Source organism: Tachysurus fulvidraco, chromosome 17, assembly GCF_022655615.1.
Source record: "Tachysurus fulvidraco isolate hzauxx_2018 chromosome 17, HZAU_PFXX_2.0, whole genome shotgun sequence".
In the NCBI taxonomy this organism is placed as follows: domain Eukaryota; kingdom Metazoa; phylum Chordata; class Actinopteri; order Siluriformes; family Bagridae; genus Tachysurus; species Tachysurus fulvidraco.
In genome coordinates, this window is record NC_062534.1 from 3,728,100 (window position 1) to 3,751,896 (window position 23,797).

Consider the following 23,797-nt stretch of genomic DNA (forward strand, 5'->3'; position numbering starts at 1 on the left):
TGCTGCGTCTGGTGCTCCTTAATTAATTAACTATACAGTATTTACGTATTATATTTCTCAATCACATACACATACAGAATCACAGATGTGCATATGTTTTTTTCCCACATGATATGCGATCAACCATAATGACGTCATCTACAAATGTAAGCAGCTTAACTTCATAATATACTGTATATTGTATAATATAACAATATACTGATTCACTACCCTATTGCACCAGAGAGCAGATCGAGATGCACTTATCTAAGTAATAATATGTTAATGATCTTTTTTCAGTGCACGAGAAATAGAAAAAAAGATCTATTAACGAAAAAAAATCAATCTTTAAACATTTTCTGGAATGTGGAAATGTGGGCACATTTTAAATCTTCCCAAAGAAGCAGACTGAAAACTTTGATTTTGTATATGAAACCTTGCTTATGCACAGGCCTCATGGTTCAAGGCATTATCTTAAGACAACAGTTCGTGTCATGCAAACAACTGCAAATGAGCTTTTAAATGAGCTTTCAAATGTAAAATTTATTCTAATTTACTGCAGCCATGATTTGAATTCCAAAGCAAACAGAATCGAGTGTGAAGAGAGAAAGAATCGATTATATAATGATTTTGAACTACACAGAATAATTAATAATTTATGATTTATTATGGATTTATAATTCAGTGTTCACCTGGAAGTCTGACTTCTCGTAAGGTTTCTTTCTCATGGCTTCTCATGTCATGTCTCTTCGTTTATTAGGGATCAAAATTTACATCCTGCTGGGTAACAATGTCACTTTTCAAATATCGCATTAGAGGAGAAAGTGAGCCAGAAAGGTCATAAGCACTCTCTCTCACTCATTTTCTACCGCTTATACGAACTTCTCGGGTCACCGGGAGCCTGTGTCGAACTCAGGCGTCATCAAGCATCGAGGCAGGATACACCCTGGACGGAGTGCCAACCCATCACAGGGCACACACACACTCTCATTCACGCACACACTACGGACAATTTTCCAGAGATGCCAATCAACCTACCATGCATGTCTTTGGACCGGGGGAGGAAACCGGAGTACCCGGAGGAAACCCCCGAGGCACGGGGAGAACATGCAAACTCCACACACACAAGGTGGAGGCGGGAATTGAACCCCCAACCCTGGAGGTGTGAGGCAAACGTGCTAACCACTAAGCCACCGTGCGCCCCTAGGTCATAAGCAGATTGTTAAATTAAATCCGGAATGAAATAATAATCACGAAACAAATTTGTGCCTGAAATCTACTAAAGTAAACACTTATCCTTAGTCTTACATGGCTCATAACTGTTCTCTAAAATTCTGAGGTAAAAACTTAAAAAATGAGATAAAATTTTGAAAAAAATACACTTTAGTACAAACATGATGGTTTTTGTATACAAAATGAAATCAACTTTAGAAATTTGTTTTTCTTAATAAAAAAGATTTTAATAAAAATATAATACACAATTCAAAAATAGTTATTTCACTAAATGAAACAAAGATGTGCGTAAGACTAAAAGACCCTGATGTCCATAGCAAGTAAAGAAAGTGGACTAGAACAATAAAAACAGTAAAGTTTGACAATCAGAAAAGTGTCAGAAAAAAAATATCAGATATTATTTAAAAATGATCGTTAGTTCTTCTTAATTAGTGAGTCAAAAAATCATATCATTCTAATCAAAACAAAACAAAACAAAACAGTTTATTCTAATTGGCAGTTTCCTCCTCAGTTTCATCTCTTCTAGTGTTTTTGTTTATATGAAATGAAAAATTAGAACTTTAACCAACAACAAAATCTACACACACTCCTGAAACTTGGATTCTGAAAGTATTCCAGTATAAATTTGGGATATAATTTACATATTACGTTTTTTTTCGTTTTTGCCTGGTTCTTGTTGTCTGTGGTGAATTTTGTCTAGGGGTCAGATTTGCTGTTAATAAAAACATAAATTACGCTTACGGTTTTGAGATTTGAAGAAAAACCCCCTGAAAAACCCGAAATTCAAATATAAATTTAATTGAAATCTAACACTTTTCAAGTACTTCACATTAGCCTTTAGCTAATCTGTCACCTTCTTCTTGCTCAAGTGAAGTAAAGAGATGTTTAAAGTCAACCTAAACTGGAACGATCCTGTTTACCTTTTGTATGTTGGCTGCTAGCAGTTGCGATTAAGCTAATGTTAGCATAACCTAACTACTGTAGCTAGACCACCTGTGACATCACTGTAAAACTAGCTATTTAACTACTTTCATCTCCTTTTCTTTGGGAATCCGGAACGCATTGAATTCATCTCTGGAATTCATCTCTGGACAAATTTTCAAACCTCTAACCTGTAATTTACATGAATTTTTTTTTATTTTTTTTGCTATTTAAAAACAAATACTTATCTTAAAATGTTCAAAACTAAGAAAAAGCATAAAAAATCTAGATATTTAACTACATCACAGGAAGGAAAAAAGAAATAATTTAATGTGACGTATACAGTACAAACGACTGCAATTTATATATTCGTATGTATAAATAAATTCATTTAAAGTACCTCAAACTTATTTTCACTGATACATATTGAACTATTTCCTTCTTCTCCTTTCTGTTAACTTCTTTCACGGGATCTCGGATGAGTGGTTTCCTCTTGGCGGGCTTGCTGTTGCGACACTTTCGTACTTTAGGGTGTGTTTTATGGAAAGGAGATGTACTATAAGGTTAAAGTGGAGCGCTGTATGCATATGACATGTAAACAAGGAGATTTGTTCATACATGAAAAGTTAATTTTTGCACAAATCTGATGCCAAGGACCAAGAGAGAGAACAAGAATTGAGGGATGTGATGTAATGTAACATAATGACTTGGGTTTTGGAACGATATTCCGATCAATATCCTTGTAAAACATCTCCAAAAATATATATGTATGTATATATATACTACGGCTCTTATTGTGCAAATGTAGGTGTGTTTGAGCAAAGACTCAAACAACTGCGTATAACAAATGACAAGGTTCAAGGTTTATGCCTCTGTTCCTCAATTTGTTTTTTTGACCACCGGGGCGCTGTTGCTCAGAGAAAGGCAGATGAGTTGCCTTGGGTCTGGGTTCCTCTCGTCTGGGTTCATTAAACTTGTATGAATATCTATTAAAGGAGAGAGAGAGAGAGAGAGAGAGAGAGAGAGAGAGAGAGAGAGAGAGAGAGAGAGAGAGAGAGAGAGAGAGAAGCAAAAGAAAGAGAGAAAGAGACATACACACACAGTAATAGAGTAAGAGAAAGAAAGAGAGAGGTTGCGGAGAGAAAGAGGGAGACGGACAGACAGGCAGAGAGAGAGAAAGAGACACAGAGAGAGAGAGAGAGAGAGAGAGAAGCAAAAGAAAGAGAGAAAGAGACATACACACACAGTAAGAGAGTAAGAGAAAGAAAGAGAGAGGTTGCGGAGAGAAAGGGAGACAGAGAGACAGGCAGAGAGAGAGAGAGAAAGAGACACAGAGAGAGAGAGAGAGAGAGAGAGAGAGAGAGAGAGAGAGAGAGAGATACATGCACGGTAAGAGAGTAAGAGAAAGAAAGAGAGAGGTTGAGGAGAGAAAGAGGGAGACGGACAGACATGCAGAGAGAGAGAAAGACACACATACACACACACACAGAGAGAGAGAGAGAGAGAGAGAGAGAGAGAGAGAGAGAGAGAGAGAGAGAGAGAGAGAGAGAGAGAGAGAGAAAGAAAAGATGGCTTATTGCTTTTCCTAACATTTAGCTGTGCTGTCTCTCTTTTCTGTTTTACATAAAATTTGTTGGATCTACTGTAAGGTAAAGGACACAAACATGTCACTCACTTCACTCAGGACAGCCCAGGCTTCTGAACTGCTCTGAACATAGAGACGCATGGCTTGTAAGCCACCTAGCGCTCCGTCGACTGGTCCCTCTGCTATTCCGTTGATAAAAGAGCCTGCAAACAGACAAAAACACAAAAAGTAATAATTATAAAATACGAACAGACCACAGATGAAGCATTACATACTAATGACCCACAATTTATATGATAGAGTTGTTGAATTGTATTGAGTTGAATTAAATATTCGTTATCTGTCAGCAAAATGAAGCATCAGTTAACTGGACAAAGAATTTTTCCACATAGGATGAAAAATATTTATAGGCAAAATTAGTATCACAGTCGTTAACCACTTCCTTAACTTCCTTAACATTCTTTGTTTTATTGATGGTTTATTACAGTTTAATGATGACAAAAGATTACAAAATTTGCAAAGAAATAAAAAAAAAAAAAAAAAGAAAAAATATTACACAACAATATTATTTTTTTAACCTGCTGCTATCAAATTATAATAATAATAAAAAAAAAACAAAATGAATGAAATAATTCTGCAAGTAACCAGAATTTTATTTATTTATTTTATTTTATTTTAGAACTAATTATCTAGAATGCAGGATGTTTTTACGGCTCTACACGAAACACACTACTGCATGCTCGATTGACTTTCTGCAGCTGAGTCAATTCAGAGAAATTCACGTTTAAGGTTTAACACTTCCGGTTTTGTTATTGCTTTCTAAACAACAAGCCCATGTGGTCAAAATCAGTGACAAAATTAGGATTAGAATATTCTAGTTTCTAGATTTACACTTTCGTTACAGCACTTTTCAGGCTTAAAATATCAAATAGAAGCAAACACACACACACACACACACACACACACACACACACACACACACACACACACAAACACACGTGCGCACATACACAAGCGCACACATTAATGTAACATTTAATTAAAACAGCTATATATTAATTACGTTCTACACTTTTTACACAAGCGATTACAGCAGCGATTACGGGGCCAAGCACTTTCTGGCCCGGCACTTCAGGTCGACCAGAAGCCATAAGGACATAACACTCTACATGCCCGTGGAGGTTTGACTTGATGTCAATAGGTTCTCTTTCCGCACAGCTAGCATTGCTAGCAGTTTTGCTAAATAACACATGACTAATATTAGCTGTGCCATCTTCTTGCTTGTACACATCCTGTACCACAATAAACGTATCTGCATTATGTTCTCAACATCTGTGTATTAGAAAACCATGTTATTCCATCCATCCATCCATCCATCCATCCATCCATCCATCCATCTTCTACCGCATATCCAGGCCGGGTCGCGGGGGCAACAGTCTAATAATAATAATAATAATAATAATAATAATAATAATAATAATAATAATGATAATAATAATAAGATAAAGCAGAAGCGACCTTAGAAGCTCATGACTTCCAAAACTGATGACGGACTTTTGTAACTCGTGTAACACTTTAAATGCCCGAAAGAGAAACCAGGTGTATGGATTGAAATAACATGCTTCAGTAATAATCTTACTTGTAAACAAACCCAGCTGTTATTATTGTGACATGGAAATTGTAGCCAAAGCTGTAGTATTTTTATCACAGCGGAGAAACATATAATATAGTTGTTTACAATATATACAATATAGTTATTACTGAATGTCCATAAAAACGAGTCTAGAAAATAGTCTAAGAGCTTGGAAAATATTTATTATTTCTTTCTTTTTTTTGTAGATTATACATGTAGATTATATATAACTATTATATGTTAGAATTATTTCACTTACATATGCCTGATTAATATTAATATTAATACGAATTATATTTTAAATAATAAATAAATAAATAAATAAATATTATATATATATATATATATATATATATATATATATATATATATATATATATATATATATATATATAAATAAATTTTTAGTAACTTAGTTATTAGTCACATTTATCACACAGTGAATATGTCAAGGTCAACTTTAAGATGTTGATAAAAAAAACAATCTGTAATACTTTATAATGTATGTAATACATTACTTTATTAATAAACATTAATAAAGCGTTAAGACAATTCGGGGACTTCTTTTTCTTAGTGGGAGGAGCTAAATCTCATGCTCTCGTTTAACTTCGGCCCTGCCGAAAAAGAAGCAGCCATTCAAATCCTTGTGTCATGTAAATATCACCTGGAAGTAAAAAGGGAACACGAACGACCTGAAACAAATTTAAAACAAATGACGCTACCTATTATAGCGAAGCCGTCAGAGGAAGGTTTGCAACACGAGAGCAGACCTTGTTCCACACGCTTCCTCACAGAGACCTGTAATAACACACACACACACAAACACACACACACACACACACACACACACACACACACACACACACACACACACACACACACACACACACACACACACACACATCTCGTTAAAGCTACAGAGTCTGGGCAGGACTTGAAAGTATAGACAAACGATCACAGTATTTGTTCTACAGTGTAGCTTCAGTACAGGAAACGTCCCAAAACCACAGATATGTAGGTTTGTGTCTCTCTCTGTGTAGGAGGAAATTGCACTCAAGTGTAATAACTCAACACACACACACCCACACACGTACACACACACAATTACTACCCTTGTGAGGAACTACTATTGACTTGCAGCTAATTAATACTATGTTACACTCAATCAAAGAGATGTTTGGTCCCGACTGAGATCTAAAAGCACACACACACACACACACACACACACACGAGTAAGCTTAGATCATGGATAGAGTGTGTGAATGGAGTTCTACCTACGTCACTAGGCAGCACCTGTACGGTGGTGTTGTAAAACTTATCTCCATTCGCTTCAATATTTCCACTTCTGAAGCGATACCTGGAAACACAAGCACACACACACACACACACACACACACACACACACACACACACACACACACACACACACACACACACACACACACAATAAACTATTAAACATGACAAGACAACCTCACTGGGTTTCTGCAGTAATGACGTGTTCATGGCAGTTCTGAGCAAGCAAACAAACTGATAATAGATCATAGATAAGACCAATTATTAAAAAAGTTGCACCAAGCAAATAACTCTTAGGGGCAAGAAAGCCATGGCATGACCGTGTGAAAGCCTATGAAACACGAACAGCTGTAAAATAACCTATTTTGTTATATAAACACTGTGTTAACTTTATCATCATTAAAGCTCTTATATGTAAGATATTTCTGTCTTCCTATTTGTTATAATACGTATTAATTATACTTTTTTCTCTGTTAACCAAATGTTTATGAAGCATCATTTATTTTATTTTATTTATTTATTTTATAATTTTCACGCTTTATTTCTCATTAATAAATAATTATTTTAAAAATAGCTAAATTCTAAAAAAAAAAAAAAAAATTAAATATAAAATAACACCAAAAATGAACAAGAAAAAAGGAAACTCTTTCTCAGTCAGGGTTAAAAACAAAACAAAACAAAAAAAAGACACCATTACAGCTTCTTCGATAAAGGTATAATTTATAAGATCATATAAATATAAGAGTTTAAATATCTCTAATATCGAAAAATCTATAACACATACACAAGTGTGGTGAGTTTTTATGAATTATAGACAGCTGTAAAAAGGAGTAAAAAAGTTTCTATTTGTCTGTCTGTCTATCTATCTATCTATCTATCTATCTATCTATCTATCTATCTATCTATCTATCTATCTATCTGTCTGTCTGTCTGTCTATCCATCTATCTATCCCTCTCTCTCTCTCTCTCTCTCTAGATCTATCTATCTATCTATCTATCTATCTATCTATCTATCTATCTATCTATCTATCTATCTATCTATCTATCTATCTGTCTGTCTGTCTGTCTATCCGTCTATCTATCCTTCTCTCTCTCTCTCTCTCTCTCTCTCTCTCTCTCTCTCTCTCTCTATATATATATATATATATATATATATATATATATATATATATATATATATATATATACAGTATATTAATATCATATTAAATCTTTAACTGTTCCTGATGTAATGTTTTTTTAAATTTTGAGACAAGTTTAATTTGTTTTTATTTTCTTGAACAGAATATAGATAAAATTTTAGTACCAGAATAACAGAATTTTTTTTTTTAAATAAGAGACTTTTTATTTGTTTGTAATCTATTCGCATCAACAACACTCTGTATATATTGCATTTTTAAATTGATATTGATGAATATATTCATTCATTACTGCCGTTATATCGAGGTTTAAATAAATACTGATGTATATGTAAGTGATTACACAAACACTTCTTAAAGTCAGAAACATTCTCTGAGAAACCCAGAGATTTATTTCTGCTGTTGCAAGCAGCACACATCCTGTACCCACGGATGTCATTGTTTTACACTTTCACTGCTCTTTGTGATCTGCTAAGAGAAACACTACCCATGCAATGCCCCTTTTGGGTTTCCTCTTGCTTTCAGCTGAAAAGTCATACGAAATGTCTGATCTCAGGTTAAGGTTTACTGTAAGTCACACACTCGTTTCAGTAAACGTCTCCTGAGTCTGCTAGGCAAATTTACACAGTTGCTAGGCTTTACTGTGTGTTCACTCTGTCGTCCGGAGAGTGAATTGTTAAACTAATGAATTAAAACAAAAAAGTCTGCTTCTAAAGCAACTGACTTTAGTGCTGACGTGTAAGTAATGCTGTAATGCTGAAGCATTTCCTGTATGATTTTCCAAGAATGTGAGAAAGAGAGAGAAAGAGAGAGAGAGACAGAGAGAGAGAGAGAGAGAGAGAGAGAGAGAGAGAGAGAGAGAGAGAGAGAGAGAGAGAGACAGAGACAGAGGGAGAGAAAGGTCATGGTGCTGATCTCAAAAGCGCTTAATGTGCAATCTGTAAAAGAAACATGTTTTGCCTAGACGGTGATTTATGAATTCATCAGCAAATTTATCAGCATGACAAAATATTAATATTTTGTGCAAAAAGCATTTTTTTTATTAATCAGCCCTCGTGTCTTTTTAAGTCTATTTAAGACATTGGAAGATTTTTTTTTTTTACATCGTGCACGTTTGCAAAAATGCAAATGAATGTAAGATGATGACGATGATGCAACGTAAGTTAAAATTGCAAAAAAAAAAAAAAAAAAATGTTCATCGGTGACTTTGAGAGCTAGTGTTTTTATTCCACACTGAGAGAATGGCGTCATACGTTTTGAGATGTTTATATCTGAACATTAAGTAGTCCTTGCTGTTCAGCATTATACTGAAATGTAATCTGTGCTCTTATCTATACACCAAGGAAACGTCTTACTGGAGCGCTTAAGTCAGATCAGCTAAATGAAACCATATTACTTTTATTGGACCAATTCAAACTGATAAACTGCAACTTAGTGTAGATATTTTATGTGTTTGTGACATGGAAAAAAAAGCCACACCTTCTTTGTAATAATCAGCACACCAAGGGCAAACCTGCTACTGGCAATGACACAGACAAAGGCCACGCATATACTGACACAGACAAAGGCCACGCATATACTGACACAGACAAAGGCCACACCTATACTAACACAGACAAAGGCCACACATATACTGACACAGACAAAGGCCACACCTATACTAACACAGACAAAGGTCACACTTATACTAATACAGACAAAGGCCACGCATATACTGACACAGACAAAGGCCACGCATATACTGACACAGACAAAGGCCACGCCTATACTAACACAGACAAAGGCCACACCTATACTAACACAGACAAAGGTCACACCTATACTAACACAGACAAATGCCACACCTATACTAACACAGACAAAGGTCACACTTATACTAATACAGACAAATGCCACACCTATACTAACACAGACAAAGGTCACACCTATACTAACACAGACAAAGGTCACACATATACTAACACAGACAAAGGCCACACATATACTGACACAGACAAAGGCCACACCTATACTAACACAGACAAAGGTCACACCTATACTAACACAGACAAAGGCCACACATATACTAACACAGACAAAGGCCACACATATACTGACACAGACAAAGGCCACACCTATACTGACACAGACAAAGGCCACACCTATACTGACACAGATAAAGGCCACACATATACTAACACAGACAAATGCCACACCTATACTGACACAGACAAAGGCCACACCTCCTTTACTATACTGACACAGACAAAGGCCACACCTATACTGACACAGACAAAGGCCACACCTATACTGACACAGACAAAGGCCACACCTCCTTTACTATACTGACACAGACAAAGGCCACACCGATACTGACACAGACAAAGGCCACACCTATACTGACACAGACAAAGGCCACACCTATTGTAACAGGTCTAGCCTGTTACTAGTTGTTCTATTCCTTACCTATAGGGGGCAACCTTGATGTTGAATGTTTATAAGGGGATAGACTAGTAAAGGAAAAGAAAATGGCTTCCACCCGAGTCTAGGTTTATCAGGGTTTGTGTTGGCTTCAGTGAAAGGCCTCTTAATGGGAAACAGTTGTTTCTATTGCCATTAAGGGCCTCTTGTGTCACCCCCATTGCATACTTAAAAGTATAACATGGACAATGGATTAAAATGGTGACTGGAGAATGCAGCTACCTTATTTGAGGAGGTGGTGATGGATACGCCATAAAGCACTCAGAAGACAACACAATACGGATAAGCTTAACAATTCCTTGCAAGAACCCTTTTGCTTTCGTCTTCAGTGTTGTGAGCCTCTTTAAAACTGGACATCTATCCTAGATAAGACTGCTTTTGTTTTACAGTTGGAATTTCTAAGATATGTTGTTCAATGACTTGTGTCACATTGTAATGTGTACTGTGGTATCATATGCAATGAGGGTAAAGTAAATGAGAGTTCATATAAATAACTCTAAGCAAAGAGATCGTTTTCTGGCTGCCTTATTTTAATGAGTGGTCTGGATCATCACTTATGTGAAACCCCCCCCCAATTCAGATATATAGCTAGCTTTGAGTTAAGTTTGATCAGAGAGGTTATACTATACTGACACAGACAAATGCCACACCTATACTGACACAGACAAAGGCCACACCTCCTTCACTATACCGACACAGACAAAGACCACACCTATATTGACACAGACAAAGGCCACACCTCCTTCACTATACCAACACAGACAAAGGCCACACCTATACTGACACAGACAAAGGCCACACCTATACTGACACAGACAAAGGCCACACCTACACTGACACAGACAAAGGCCACACCTCCTAAACTATACTGACATAAACAAAGGCCACACCTATACAGACACAGACAAAGTCCACACCTCCTTCACTATACCGACACAGACAAAGTCCACACCTCCTTCACTATACCGACACAGACAAAGTCCACACCTCCTTCACTATACTGACTCAGACAAAGTCCACACCTCCTTTACTGAATCTGACAGAAATGTCACTTCTACATTAGCATGCTAACATGTACAGAGGCAACACTTAATTGTCTGTACTAACAGACACAAAACCCACACTTCCTTTACTGCGGCTAACAGGAAACAGAGGGCAAATGTGACTTAAATGTGCATGCGTGCTCATCTTACCTTTTAACCGTTTGTGGTGTATTAAACTCAATAAGAATGTAATCTCCTTGGTTAGGTGTGAAAACCCAGAGGAAGTCTACACCTTGATAAGCCCTGTCCAGAGAATGACTCTCAAAGTGCTTCAAACTGCTGCTCAGCTTGGCAGGAGGGTTCTGGTGGGATTTAAAGAGGACCTGCTTCCCAAAGTCTTTATCCTGTAATATAACACACACACCACACACACACACACACACACACACACACACACACACACACACACACACACACACACACACACAGACATACAGAGGTCAGATCAGCTTTCAGGCAGAATCTGGTTCATAATTCATAACCAACCAACACATTTTTTCCGGGTAATATGACAATGATTCATCGAGAGATGACCAAACCCGACGTGATGAGAAATGAGTCAAAAGAGGAAGACTCACTTTCAGATTCTGTATTTTGCCAGGCAGGGAGGAGTGCACACCCACATGCTGAAACAGGGATGGCTTGAAAGTTCGCTTCAGCTTTGACTTCTCATTATTGCAGTGTTTCTGAAACACAGATACAATTTACATTTACGTTTACATTTATTTTTACGGCATTAAAAGTACTTATCCGGAGCGACGTACAAAAGTGCTTTGAAATCTTTATCAATGAATACATCAGCAATGGTTCACTACGTTACAGACTTAGGATACAATCAACCTAAAACCCTGTTGGGAGAAATTATAGCACAAATATTAAATAAATACATAAAACAAACAGGAAATATAAGAGCTAGTTTAAGTGTGAGGTAGAGGCGGGTCTTCTCTCGTCGTTTAAAGACAAGAAAAGAGTCTTGATGTATATCTAACACTTAACCTCAGAGATGGTGGGACAGTTAAGCAGTGCTAGCAGACCAGACAAATTATATTTATAATATATTTATAAATGCCCTGTGATGGGTTGGCACTCCTTCTAGGGTGTATCCTGCCTCGATGCCCGATGTCGCCTTTTATATCATTTTAATCTTTGTCTACTATTAAACATTTTGTAGTTATATTTATTATGTTCTATAAAGCTGAGACTTTATTTTATAGAGACTTTATTTCGAGACTGTCCGTTGTTAAAAGCGTTATACACACACACAAAAAAAAAAAAAATGAATTGAATCGAATTGAATTGGAAACTCGGTATTTAATATAAAGATATAGTCAACTCCAGATTGATGGGAACCCCGCATGAAAATGTGTAACGTACACATTAAATTATGAAAGACCGAGATAAACTTTAGCTTCTTATCGTACACCTACATGGTGGTGAACATGGCCAGCATGTCTAATAATCTGGTCAATGTGTGAAAACAGAGATTAGCACAGAACAGCTAAGAGCTTGAAACATGAACAGGGCGGTGTTTAGCTCTCAGCATTCCGTGTGTTCGTTAACAAACGTGTAACCAAATATGAATGCTTTATTCAAAACCAACAGATAATGTGTCTTAAACAGAGAAGAGAAACAGATAGGGATCTAGAAATGTCCACATGGCATTTGGTTAAGACTAGAGCAAGCTTATTATGGAGACAAACAAATGTTTCTTCTTCCATGTGAACGATACGTAGGTTAGATTTACTGCATTTGGCAGGCACGCTTATCTGGAACTACTTTTCTCATTTATATTACTGCGCCATTGGCCTCGGGCAAGGGCTCAGAAGTGGGATCGTGATGGTCTTCCAGTCAATAGTCCAACATCTTAACCAGTGAGCTTAGCACTTTCTTTACACTGCTACACATCGCATTTTCACCCTGGATACACCCTGGACGGAGTGCCAACCCATCGCAGGGCACACACACACACACACACACACACACACACACACACACACACACACACACACACACACACACACACACACACTCTCTCATTCAAATGTAAAGATCAAAGATCAAAAAATTCTCTGCGCATCTTTAGATCAGACCAATTACAAACAGAAGCGATGTAGCTGAGGTGGAGGAAGTGTCTATAATTACAGAATTACAGAAGTCTACACCCGCTTTGGTTTTGAATCCAAATATAGATACGGTATCTGACAGAAATGAATGCACCTCTCACACTCCGCTGACACTGTGCTACAGTATAAAGTAGTGAGTGTACGGCTTGTATAACAGTGTAAATTAATGTCTAAACCACTGGCCACTAAAGTGAGTACACCCCCAATTAGCCATTTTCTCTCCCCGGTGTCATGTGACTCGTTAGTCTTACAAGGTCTCAGGTGTGAACGCCGAGCAGGTGTGTTAAATTTGGTGTTATCGCTCTCACTCTCTCATACTGGTCACTGGAAGTTCAACATGGCACCTCTTAGCAAAGAACTCTCTGTGGATCTGAAAAAAAGTATTGTTACTCCACATAAAGGTGGCGTGGGCTTTAAGAAGTTTGCCAAGACCTTGAAACTGAGCTGCAGGACGGTGGCCAAGACCATACAGCGGTTTAACAGGACAGGTTCCACTCAGAACAGGCCTCATTGAGGGAACCATGAATGCCAACATGTGCTGTGACATACTGAAGCAGAGCGTGATCTTCTCCCTTTGGAGACTGGACCACAGGGCAGTAATCCAACATAGTAACGACCCGAACACACCTCCAAGACGAACACTGCCTTGCTAAAGAAGCTGTGAGTAAAGGTGATGGACTGGCCAAGCATGTCTCCAGCCCTAAACCCTATTGAGCATCTGAGGGTCATCCTCAAACGGAAGGTGGAGGAGCTCAAGGTCTCTAACATCCACCAGCTCCGTCATGTCATCATCTAGGAGTGCAAGAGGACTCCAGTGGCAACATGTGACGCTCTGGTGACCTCCATGCCCAAGAGGGTTAAAGCGGTGCTGTAAAATAATATGCCACACAAAATATTGACACTTTAGGCCCAGTTTGGACATTTTCACTCAGGGGTGTACTCACTTTTGTGGCCTGCAGGTTTACACACTAACGGCTGTGTGTTGAGTTATTTCGAGGGGACAGTAAATTTACACTGTTATACAAGCTGTACACACTACTTTATACTGTAGCACAGTGTCATTTCTTCAGTGTTGTCACATGAAAAGATATAATAAAATCAGATACTGTATATCGGTTTTGTCACCTAGTTACTTTAGAAATGATCCAAATGTACCAAAAATGTCATATTGTTTATCTGATCTGTCGGACATGTTCATTTCTGGAGCCTAAACCAGCCACTGACTTATGGAGACTAATAAAAGACCTATAAAATCTCAGCAATGTTGTGTCTGTTGCTCAAAAATCGGAATCTGTCATCAGATTTCTAAAAAAGTATCGGGAAGACATCCCGAGAGCACATTAGTATGGTGCATTTTTCAATTCCAAAATATCCTGCGATTGTTTTATGATTTGTGGAAACTGTCATCTCCTTTAACCTCAGGTCCTGCGATTGTATTCTGCTTCGCTTGGACCCGAGCGAATTGAAGTCAAAAATATCTTACGCTGTCCTTCTCTGGGTTACACACTTTCACCCAGAGGATGTGATCCAGCAGCCAGTCGATGGGTTTATCCTTGTGAAACATCAAAAAAAACTCCACAATAACGGGCAGGTCCGAAGTTCGGAAAAGTTTCCCTGTAAAAGAAGGGAAAGTGTATTGTGTGTCAGGGTGCGTCAGATCCATTCATATCAGACAGCTCCATTTCACAATTGTACTTAACAAGGTGTGACCAGGCATGAGTTTCTTAATATGAATGAAACACAGACGCCATGCTTGTGACTCCATCTGTGACTCTATTACTGCCTCTATGTGTGTGTGTGTGTGTGTGCGTGTGTGTTCATGTTCTCAGGTTCTGTGTCTTAAACAAAACTGGTTCTCCCATAGTATCAGATAGATTTTCTTCTTTCTTAAAAGTAGGATGGAATCTAGCGCACTGATGGTGGAATTATGGATGACATTTAGGTTGTAATTTAAACCTGAAAACAACAGATACAATAGAAGAAAATGTGGGACGAGAAGAGAAGGGAAGAGAAGAGAAGAGAAGAGAAGAGAAGAGAAGAGAAGAGAAGAGAAGAGAAGAGGAACAAAACTATACCTATGAAGCCCAGTTGTGAGAACTCCAGGAAAAGCCACTGCTCCGTGTTTACATTACTGACATGATTCTTTATAGACTCTGTGTATCCTGATTTTGCTACAATGTCATCCTCCAGCTGCAATGATCACACACACACACACACACACACACACACACACACACACACACACACACACACACACACACACACACACACACACACAAATATAAGAAAAAAGGAAATAAAGAAAAAGAGCAAGAAATGGTGTTGCAGTCTGCAAGTTTGCAAGTGTGATGCCATGTTGGTAAAAAACCCTCACTTCAAAAAAAAAACAACAAAAAAACATTTGAAACATTTTGATCATTTAACGGCAGACATTCCATAAAATATCCAACCTATTTTCATTTCTTTTGGTGCTTCTAATGACACAGCACACACACAGATGATTAACTATACATTTTCCACCCTTTGGCCCGTACACCGATAAGACATAAATGACCCATGATTGCTGTGTGTCGTAAGCTGTGTATCCTGCAGGACATCACCTGAACGTAGTATGTTCCCTTGTCTTGAGCGTACAGCATGAGGTAACTGTAGTCCAGGTTTTGTTTAGTCCTCCACCTAAAAATACACGCTTAGTATAAAAATATTTCTCATATATTGACGTGGGGAATGTTTGCAGAACAAAAGAAACAGGAAAAAAAAGGATGCATTGGTTCCATACTTCACTCTCTCTTTAGAGTCTCCGAATGTTTCCTTCAGGTTAGACAAGTTTGGATAGTAGAAAGGAGAAGGTGCGATTACTTCGACCAGTCCGGATTTCACGTCATCTGGAAAACTACACACACACACACACACACACACATTAAAAAATAAACCATATAATTCAGAGATATACTTAACAGCTATAGCTAATTACTATTGTAGATATCTTATTCTCAGAACTGACTTTGTAGTGTTTTGTGTGTGTGTGTGTGTGTGTGTGTGTGTGTGTGTGTGTGTGTGTGTGTGTGTGTGTGTGTGTGTGTGTGTGTGTGTGTGTGTGTGTGTGTGTGTGTGTATCAGGTACAGGGGTGTTGCTGTGGTGAGAAACCATCCACCAGCCACAGTAAAGCTGTGGTCAGAAAGTGACACTAGAGAACACCAGAGGACCAAAAACACACCTCACACACGAAACACAAGACGACATAGTGTCTAATTCAACACCTATGAAGTGGACACACAGAAAGTTTGGAAATTGGGCCTTTATTATTGCCACATATACATTACAGCACAGTAAAAAATTTTCTTCACATATCTCAACTACGGAGGTTGGGGTCAGAGCACAGGGGCAGCTATGATACTGTACACTACCCCTGGGTTAAGGGCCTTGCTTAACTGCTCAACAGTGACAATTTGGCAGTGCTGAGGCTTAAACTGTGACATTCCAATTGAACAACCCAGTGTCTTAAGCAATGTCAGTGTTCCTGGTAAAATCACAGCTGGACATCATATCGGGGTTCCCATTGTGAAGCTTTTTTCTTTTGTTCTCTCTATCTTTCTTTCATTTTCTTCTCGACTAAGATACATCAGCTGCCGCCCAGACAGCGCGAAGATAACACCTTTGAGTAACTTCCTGATATGTGTGAAACCAACCAACCTACCAACCACATTTTTTTCAGACCTCTGCACACACTGCACCACAGGGTCGTGTAACACGTAATACACGCTTGTACGAAGCTATCTGCTATCTGCCCTCTGCCACCTCTACAAGCTCTCAGATAGCCATCATGTGATGAATGTAAAACTGAAATGTTTTTATCTTTAAAAAAAAAAAACAAAAAACAGGGCAGTGCAGATTTAAGGTTCTGGGTGGATGATCGGAAAATTGGTGTTCAGAGTTCAGGCCATGTCTGTCGGGCCCCTGTCAAGGACCTCGGACCAAAACAAAGACATGTAATCCAGACATGTTGAACCAGAAACGTAGCAATCATCGATTCACAGTAAAGCAAATAGAGAAACAGAAAAGGTTTAGTACGCAGGTGTAAATCACTGACGGTACTTCGCTTCATGCTCCAGTGTTCAGTACTCTGGCTATGGCCTCGTCTGGTGGCTCGGAAACAGGGCGGGTGTGTGTGTGTGTGTGTGTGTGTGTGTGTGTGTGTGTGAGACGTGATTCTGGTACAACTGCATTCCTAAAAAGCCATTTAGTGATATTTTTTCTTAGCTCATTACACTGGGATTTTTTTTTTATTTTTGATATTCGATCGTAGCGTTCTTCACGTTTCAACAAAACACATTTCAAGATCAAATTTCACCATTTAGAAACACGTGAGATGTTCAGGAGCTAAAAATAAAACGTGTCTGTGGTACGACGACGGCTAATTTTGCTGCCTCAAGAGCGAATCCTTTCACCAGTTTGTCCCAACACTTGTTTTCTGCAAACTCTACAAGTCTGAGAAAGTGTGTCTGTAAAATAAGATCGATTTCATTCATTCGTTCATTTTCTACCGCTTTATCCAAACTACCTCGGGTCACGGGGAGCCTGTGCCTATCACAGGCGTCATCGGGCATCGAGGCAGGATATACAAAATATAGATATACAAGATATACAAGATATAGAAAATACAAATAAAAGACTTACTCCTTCTGAATGCTGTCTGCGATGGTCTTCACAAACGCACCGTCTGTCTGTGAAGCGTAAAAAAAAATCAGCAGAAAACACTAGTGAGAAATCAAACAAAGGTTCGAACAAATTCGAACGTCTAGAGACTCGCGAACTTTTGATCGATTTAGCGATCTCAAATGGCAACGTACAAAAATCTATACACACAGCTCCGAGGGACGTGTGAAGACTTTTGATACATACAGTACTGTGCAAACGTTTCAGGCAGCTGTGGAAAAAAAATGCTGTAAACGAAGAATCTTCTGTGGATGTCGGCTTTCTCACGTCCTTCTGTCTCTTCATGTAATCCCAGACACACTCGATGATGTTGAGATCATGGCTCTGAGGGGGCCGTGCCATCGCTTCATCACATACTTCCTGTTCTTCTTTACGCTGAAGTTACGAACGACGCTGAAGATAAGAACGACGCTTTACGTCGTTGTACTGCTGCAGAATAAATTTGGGGCCAGTCATATGCCTCCCTGATGGTATTGCATGATGGATAAGTATCTACCTGTATTTCTCAGCATTGAGAACACCATTACTCCTGACCAAATGTTCAAGGAACCTCCACCATGCTTCACTGTTGTCTGCAGACACTCATTATTCGCTCTCCCTTTGACGAACAAACTGCCTTCTGTTACAGCCAAATATTTCAAAATTTGACTCATACTTTGCATACTTGAGTCACTCGGCCTTGTTCCCACGTCGGAGGTATGAAAAAGCCTGCAACTCTTCCATGAAGACCACTTCTGGCCAGACATTTCCGGACAGTATAGCGATCATGTGATGAATGTAAAACTGAAATGTGCAGTTGCAGTGCAGATTTAAGGTTCTGGGTTGATGATCGAAAGATTGGGGTTCAGAGTTCAGGCCATGTCTGTCGGGCCCCTGAGCAAGGACCTCAGACCAAAACAAAGACATGTAATCCAGACATGTTGAACCAAAAACGTAGCAATCATCGATTCACAGTAAAGCAAATAGAGAAACAGAAAAGGTTTAGTACGCAGGTGTAAATCACTGACGGTACTTCGCTTCATGCTCTTGTGACCTGAAATGTTTATGACCTGATAAAAGTGTTCAGTACTCTGGCTATGGCCTCCTCTGGTGGCTCGGAAACAGGGCGGGGTGTGTGTGTGTGTGTGTGTGTGTGTGTGTGTATGTGTGTGTGTGACGTGATTCTGGTACAACTGCATTCCTAAAAAGCCATTTAGTGATATTTTTTCTTAGCTCATTACACTGGCATTTTTTTTTTTTTTTTTTGATATTCGTACCTGGGTCCCACTGGTTTCTGCCAGTTCTGAGCTGATGGCACTGCTGGACATCTGATTTCGAATGGTAATAAGCTCGATGTGTCATTTCATCTGCTGCACTAAGTTTCCTTGTCCGTCCGCCGCGTCTACGATCCTCGACGTCGCCCGTTTCTTTGTGCTTCTTCAATAGAGCTTGAACGGCACATCTTGAAACCCCGGTCTGCTTTGAAATCTTTGTCTGGGAGAGACCTTGTTGATGCAGTATAACTACCTTGTGTCTTGTTCCTGAGCTCAATCTTGCCATGACATGAAACTTGTCTTTCACAACCTCACCTTGGTAGCAGGGTTTGGCTGTTCCTCACCCTCCTATACAGCCGTTTCTGTTACAGTTCATGACTGGGGTTTAACCTACGTGTGACCTTGATGATCCTTAGCACCTGTTTGGTATAACCGGTTGATCATACAAATGACCATAAATCTACGAAATCCCTGACTTTGTACAAGTGTACCTATAAGAATCGATGCAGGTTTGAGGCAAAAAGGTAGTAACACCAAATATCGATTTGATTTAGATTTCTCTTTTTGTTGGCTCACTTTGCATTTTGTAAATTGACAGAAATAAACACTCGTTATTTATATTACTGAAAGCATTCTTTGTTTACAGCATTTTTTCACACCTGCTTGAAACTTTTGCACAGTACTGTGTATATATATATGTACAGTAGTCGTCGAGGTGAACAGAAAGCCGTCCTTTTCACTGAGTGACTAATACTGACATACACGTTACTAAAAATAGCAAAAAGGTTCTGCAAGTTCTGCAAGTTCGCTATACAAACTACTGCATTCCTAAAAAGGCAATTTGTGATATTATTTTTCTTGGCTCATCACACTGGGATTTATTTATTTATTTATTTATTGATATTTGATCGCAGCGTCCTTCATGTTTCAACGAAACATCGTTCAAGATCAAATTTCACCATTTGAAAACACGTGAGATGTTCAGGAGTTAAAAATAAAAGGTGTCTGTGGTACGACGACGGCTAAGTTCGCTGCCTCGAGAGCGAAACCAGTCTGTTCGACCTTTGACGCTCATTTGTTCAAAATAATATGTAGAATATAATATGTAGATATTCTTTACACTTTCTACAGCAGCAGCGCTGACAGTATTCCCAAACTGCACGGTAGATATGTAATATATTTCTGGAGCAAAATACATATTGTAAAAAATAAATAATCATGAGAGGAAAGACATGTTGAGGGAAGTGGAGGGAAAACAGGAAGCTGTAACTGTAACGTTTCAGACAGAGAAGAAGAGCAATTCGGGCTTTCTGGTTCTTTGGAAACATGACGGTTTTTTTTTTTATTTTGTGGTTTTGTCTGCAAGACAGAGAAAAGCAGAAAGAAGGACGAGGAAAGAAAAAAAAACTCTTCAGAGCTGTGACATGAATAAGATAATACAAGGAACAGGAAGAGATTAGCCAGAACTATATACTGTACATAAACAACATTAACTGTATTAAAGGACATTATCATTTTTATCAATTCTTTTTTTTTATATTATTTCAACAATAATTTTTTTATAATATATATATATTTGTTTTAATAGAAAAGGACTTTTGTTTTCAATTAATACAAAATATGTGGTACACATATTTCCGGGCTGGTGTTTGTAAATTGTAAATAAATCGGAGTCGTTATCGATTATTTCTCTACAGCTTATGTTTTATTCATGAACGTATTAACACACTGTATACGGGATGTCCAAAAAGTCATGAACCGAAGACGTCAATCCTGATCTGTTGCGCAAAAATCTGTGATACGGTGGCTGAGAAAATGTACGAAGCGTAAAGGTGAACACAGAGAGCGCATCTTGACTAATAAATAATAAATAAACGATTAAGTATACACGGTTTTGATGATTTGCTGAAAGCTGAAAATAGAAGAAGATGAAGAAGAAGAAGAAGATGAAGAAGAGGTACAGTATACACAGCTTTACTCTTAATGTATATCGGGTTAAGTTTAAGAAGTTTTTCAGATTTTCTCATGAAGCAAACCACAGAGAACCACCGAGCATCAGTTACCTCTGCGACGAAGATGATGATGACGATGTCCGACTTCTCCTCGGGCGTGAGGTCGAAAAGGAGAGAGGTCACCGTGCTCACAAGATAACTCTGTTTCTGTCTGCGTACTGTGGGGATCCCTAACACTAGGGACACTACACACACACACACACACACACACACACACACACACACACACAGGACGAGGACACATTAAATCCTGTTCTACGCAGCTTGACAGCTCATACTGAAGCTCTGCAGCTACGATCTAATTACAAAATATCAGCATGGGTTTAAACTCTGCTTGGCTCTTTTACCTAAAATCTGAGTAGATTTTGATGGTGTTATGAGATTATGAACCACGTGAGGTGTAGTAAACTATGGGATAAAGTCAGATTAATGTGGGTGTGCAGTCAAATACTGTAGGTGTGGTCAGTCTCCCGCTCCATTTTATGTTATACTGACTGACTGCTGTTGTTTATGTTTTGGAGTGTGACATTTAATTCCATATTTTATCCCAGTTGATATGAAACGAACACTTCAGCTTCACTGTAGCTTTTCCTTGGTAAACATTAGGTACAATACAGTGTAATAAAGAACCTTCATGGTTTACCATAAGCCAATATTTGCATGCCGACGATTACCCAAAACCACCCTAGACAAACTTTATATAACGGCTAATTTATTTTGCTCTTGCGCCAATACCCCAGTGTTAAATCAATAAATACGTTTTCCAGGCAAAACCATCATTAAATATTTATACCGTGGCCATATTAGCAACAACTTAAAAATGTTCTTAACCTTACTAATTTTTTAGGAAGCCCTGAGATCAGTACAAGATGGAATTTACATGAATGCTACAAATGTGCAAACAATAATGATAAATATTTATTTATTTATTTATTTATTTATTTATTTTAAAAAAAATGATTCTTTCTCTAAATCGAAGACTTAAGGAAGAAAAACGATCCGTGTCATTGAAGAGAGGAAGGGTGCCATTACTTTTGTAAACAGTGAAAACTTGACACTGTGTGTATCGTGAGGTCGGGACGAACCCGGTACACTGATTCCTCACTGCACGAACAATTTGTCTTTTCACCTACATTAATGTTCCACATGCAGGTCTAATTTTAATATGTAAATAACCTGACTGGTGACATGTTGCCATGGCAACAAATCACGCTTTTTTTACCGAGCCCATGGAAAAAACAGTAGCATCTTGGTGCGGGAATCGACTTTTTTAACATCTGTGACTGACGCAAGCTGGCTCCGTGACGCGTGACTAAAGTCTGAATGATTTCCGCTGACTTTTAAGATTACTTTATTTATAATAAAAATACTTTATTGTTTACTCATAACTCTTCTGTGAGTTTGTAGTCATCCTATGCCGTGCTTCGCTCGGTAGAGTATAGAGGAGCATCATCTAATGAGATCTCTTATTGTTAATCTCTTATCTCTTATCTCTATTGTTTTTTGTCGCAGACAAAACAATCTGAAGCAGCTCGACTTGAGTCAGAAACTGACCTCCACTGCGTCCCTGGCCAAGGTAAACTCTCGGCTGAAGGCTGTCGTCGTTCTTAGAGAGGTGGGGCAGGTACAGGAGCGTGTAGGGTTGTGGAAACAAGAACCGTCTAGCTGGAAGGGAAAGAGACAGAGAGTGAGTGAATAAGTGAGTGAGTGAGTGAGTGAGTGAGTGAGTGAGTGAGTGAGTGAGTGAAGAAGTGAGTGAATGAGAGTGTGAGTGTTTGGGTGTGTAAATGATTGAGTAGGTAAGTGTGTGAGTGAGTGAGTGAGTGAGTGGGTGAGTGGGTGAATGAGTGAGTGAGTAAGTGAGTGAGTGAGTGTTTGGGTGTGTAAATGAGTGAGTAGGAAAGTGTGTGAGTGAGTGAGTAAGTGAGTGAGTGGGTGAGTGGGTGAATGAGTGAGTGAGTAAGTGATTGAGAGAGTGTGTGAAATAGCGAGTGGGTGGGTAATTGAGTGAGTGATTGAGTGAGTAGGTTGGGTGGGAGAATGGGTGAGAGTGTGGGTAAGTGAATCAGTGCATGGGTGAGTGAGTGAGTGAGTGAGTGAGTGGGTAAATAAGTGAGTAGTTATTGAGTAAATGAGTTAATGAGTAGGTGAATGAGTGAGTGCACGAGTGAATGAATGAGTTAGTCAGTGAACAGGTGATTGAATGAGGAAATGAATGAATGAATGAATGAATGAATGAATGAGTTAATGAGTAAGTAAATGAGTGAGTTAATGATAAGAGAGTGCATGAATGAGTGAGTGAGTGAGTGAGTGAGAGTGAATAAATTAGTGACTTAAGTTAATGAGCATGTGGGTGAGTGTGTAAACAAACGAATGAATGAATGAATGAATGAATGAATGAAT

General features: G+C 38.5%; 1 protein-coding gene across 1 annotated transcript in view; it reads right to left on the reverse strand.

The window, feature by feature from the left end:
• Positions 1 to 1,544: 1,544 nt before the first annotated feature.
• Positions 1,545 to 23,797, reverse strand: part of zgc:154054 (Alpha-1,3-mannosyl-glycoprotein 4-beta-N-acetylglucosaminyltransferase B-like) — a 30,094-nt gene continuing 7,841 nt past the window's right edge. The window contains exons 3-15 of the mRNA XM_027152025.2: positions 22,949 to 23,059; positions 21,446 to 21,579; positions 18,091 to 18,137; positions 16,192 to 16,305; positions 16,013 to 16,088; positions 15,488 to 15,602; positions 14,896 to 15,026; positions 11,868 to 11,975; positions 11,440 to 11,633; positions 6,630 to 6,708; positions 6,074 to 6,149; positions 3,809 to 3,921; positions 1,545 to 3,119 (exon numbers count right to left, since the gene is read on the reverse strand). Of these exons, the coding sequence (XP_027007826.1) occupies positions 3,102 to 3,119; positions 3,809 to 3,921; positions 6,074 to 6,149; positions 6,630 to 6,708; positions 11,440 to 11,633; positions 11,868 to 11,975; positions 14,896 to 15,026; positions 15,488 to 15,602; positions 16,013 to 16,088; positions 16,192 to 16,305; positions 18,091 to 18,137; positions 21,446 to 21,579; positions 22,949 to 23,059 (1,316 nt within the window). The 3' untranslated portion in view covers positions 1,545 to 3,101. The remainder of the gene's footprint in view (positions 3,120 to 3,808; positions 3,922 to 6,073; positions 6,150 to 6,629; positions 6,709 to 11,439; positions 11,634 to 11,867; positions 11,976 to 14,895; positions 15,027 to 15,487; positions 15,603 to 16,012; positions 16,089 to 16,191; positions 16,306 to 18,090; positions 18,138 to 21,445; positions 21,580 to 22,948; positions 23,060 to 23,797) is intronic.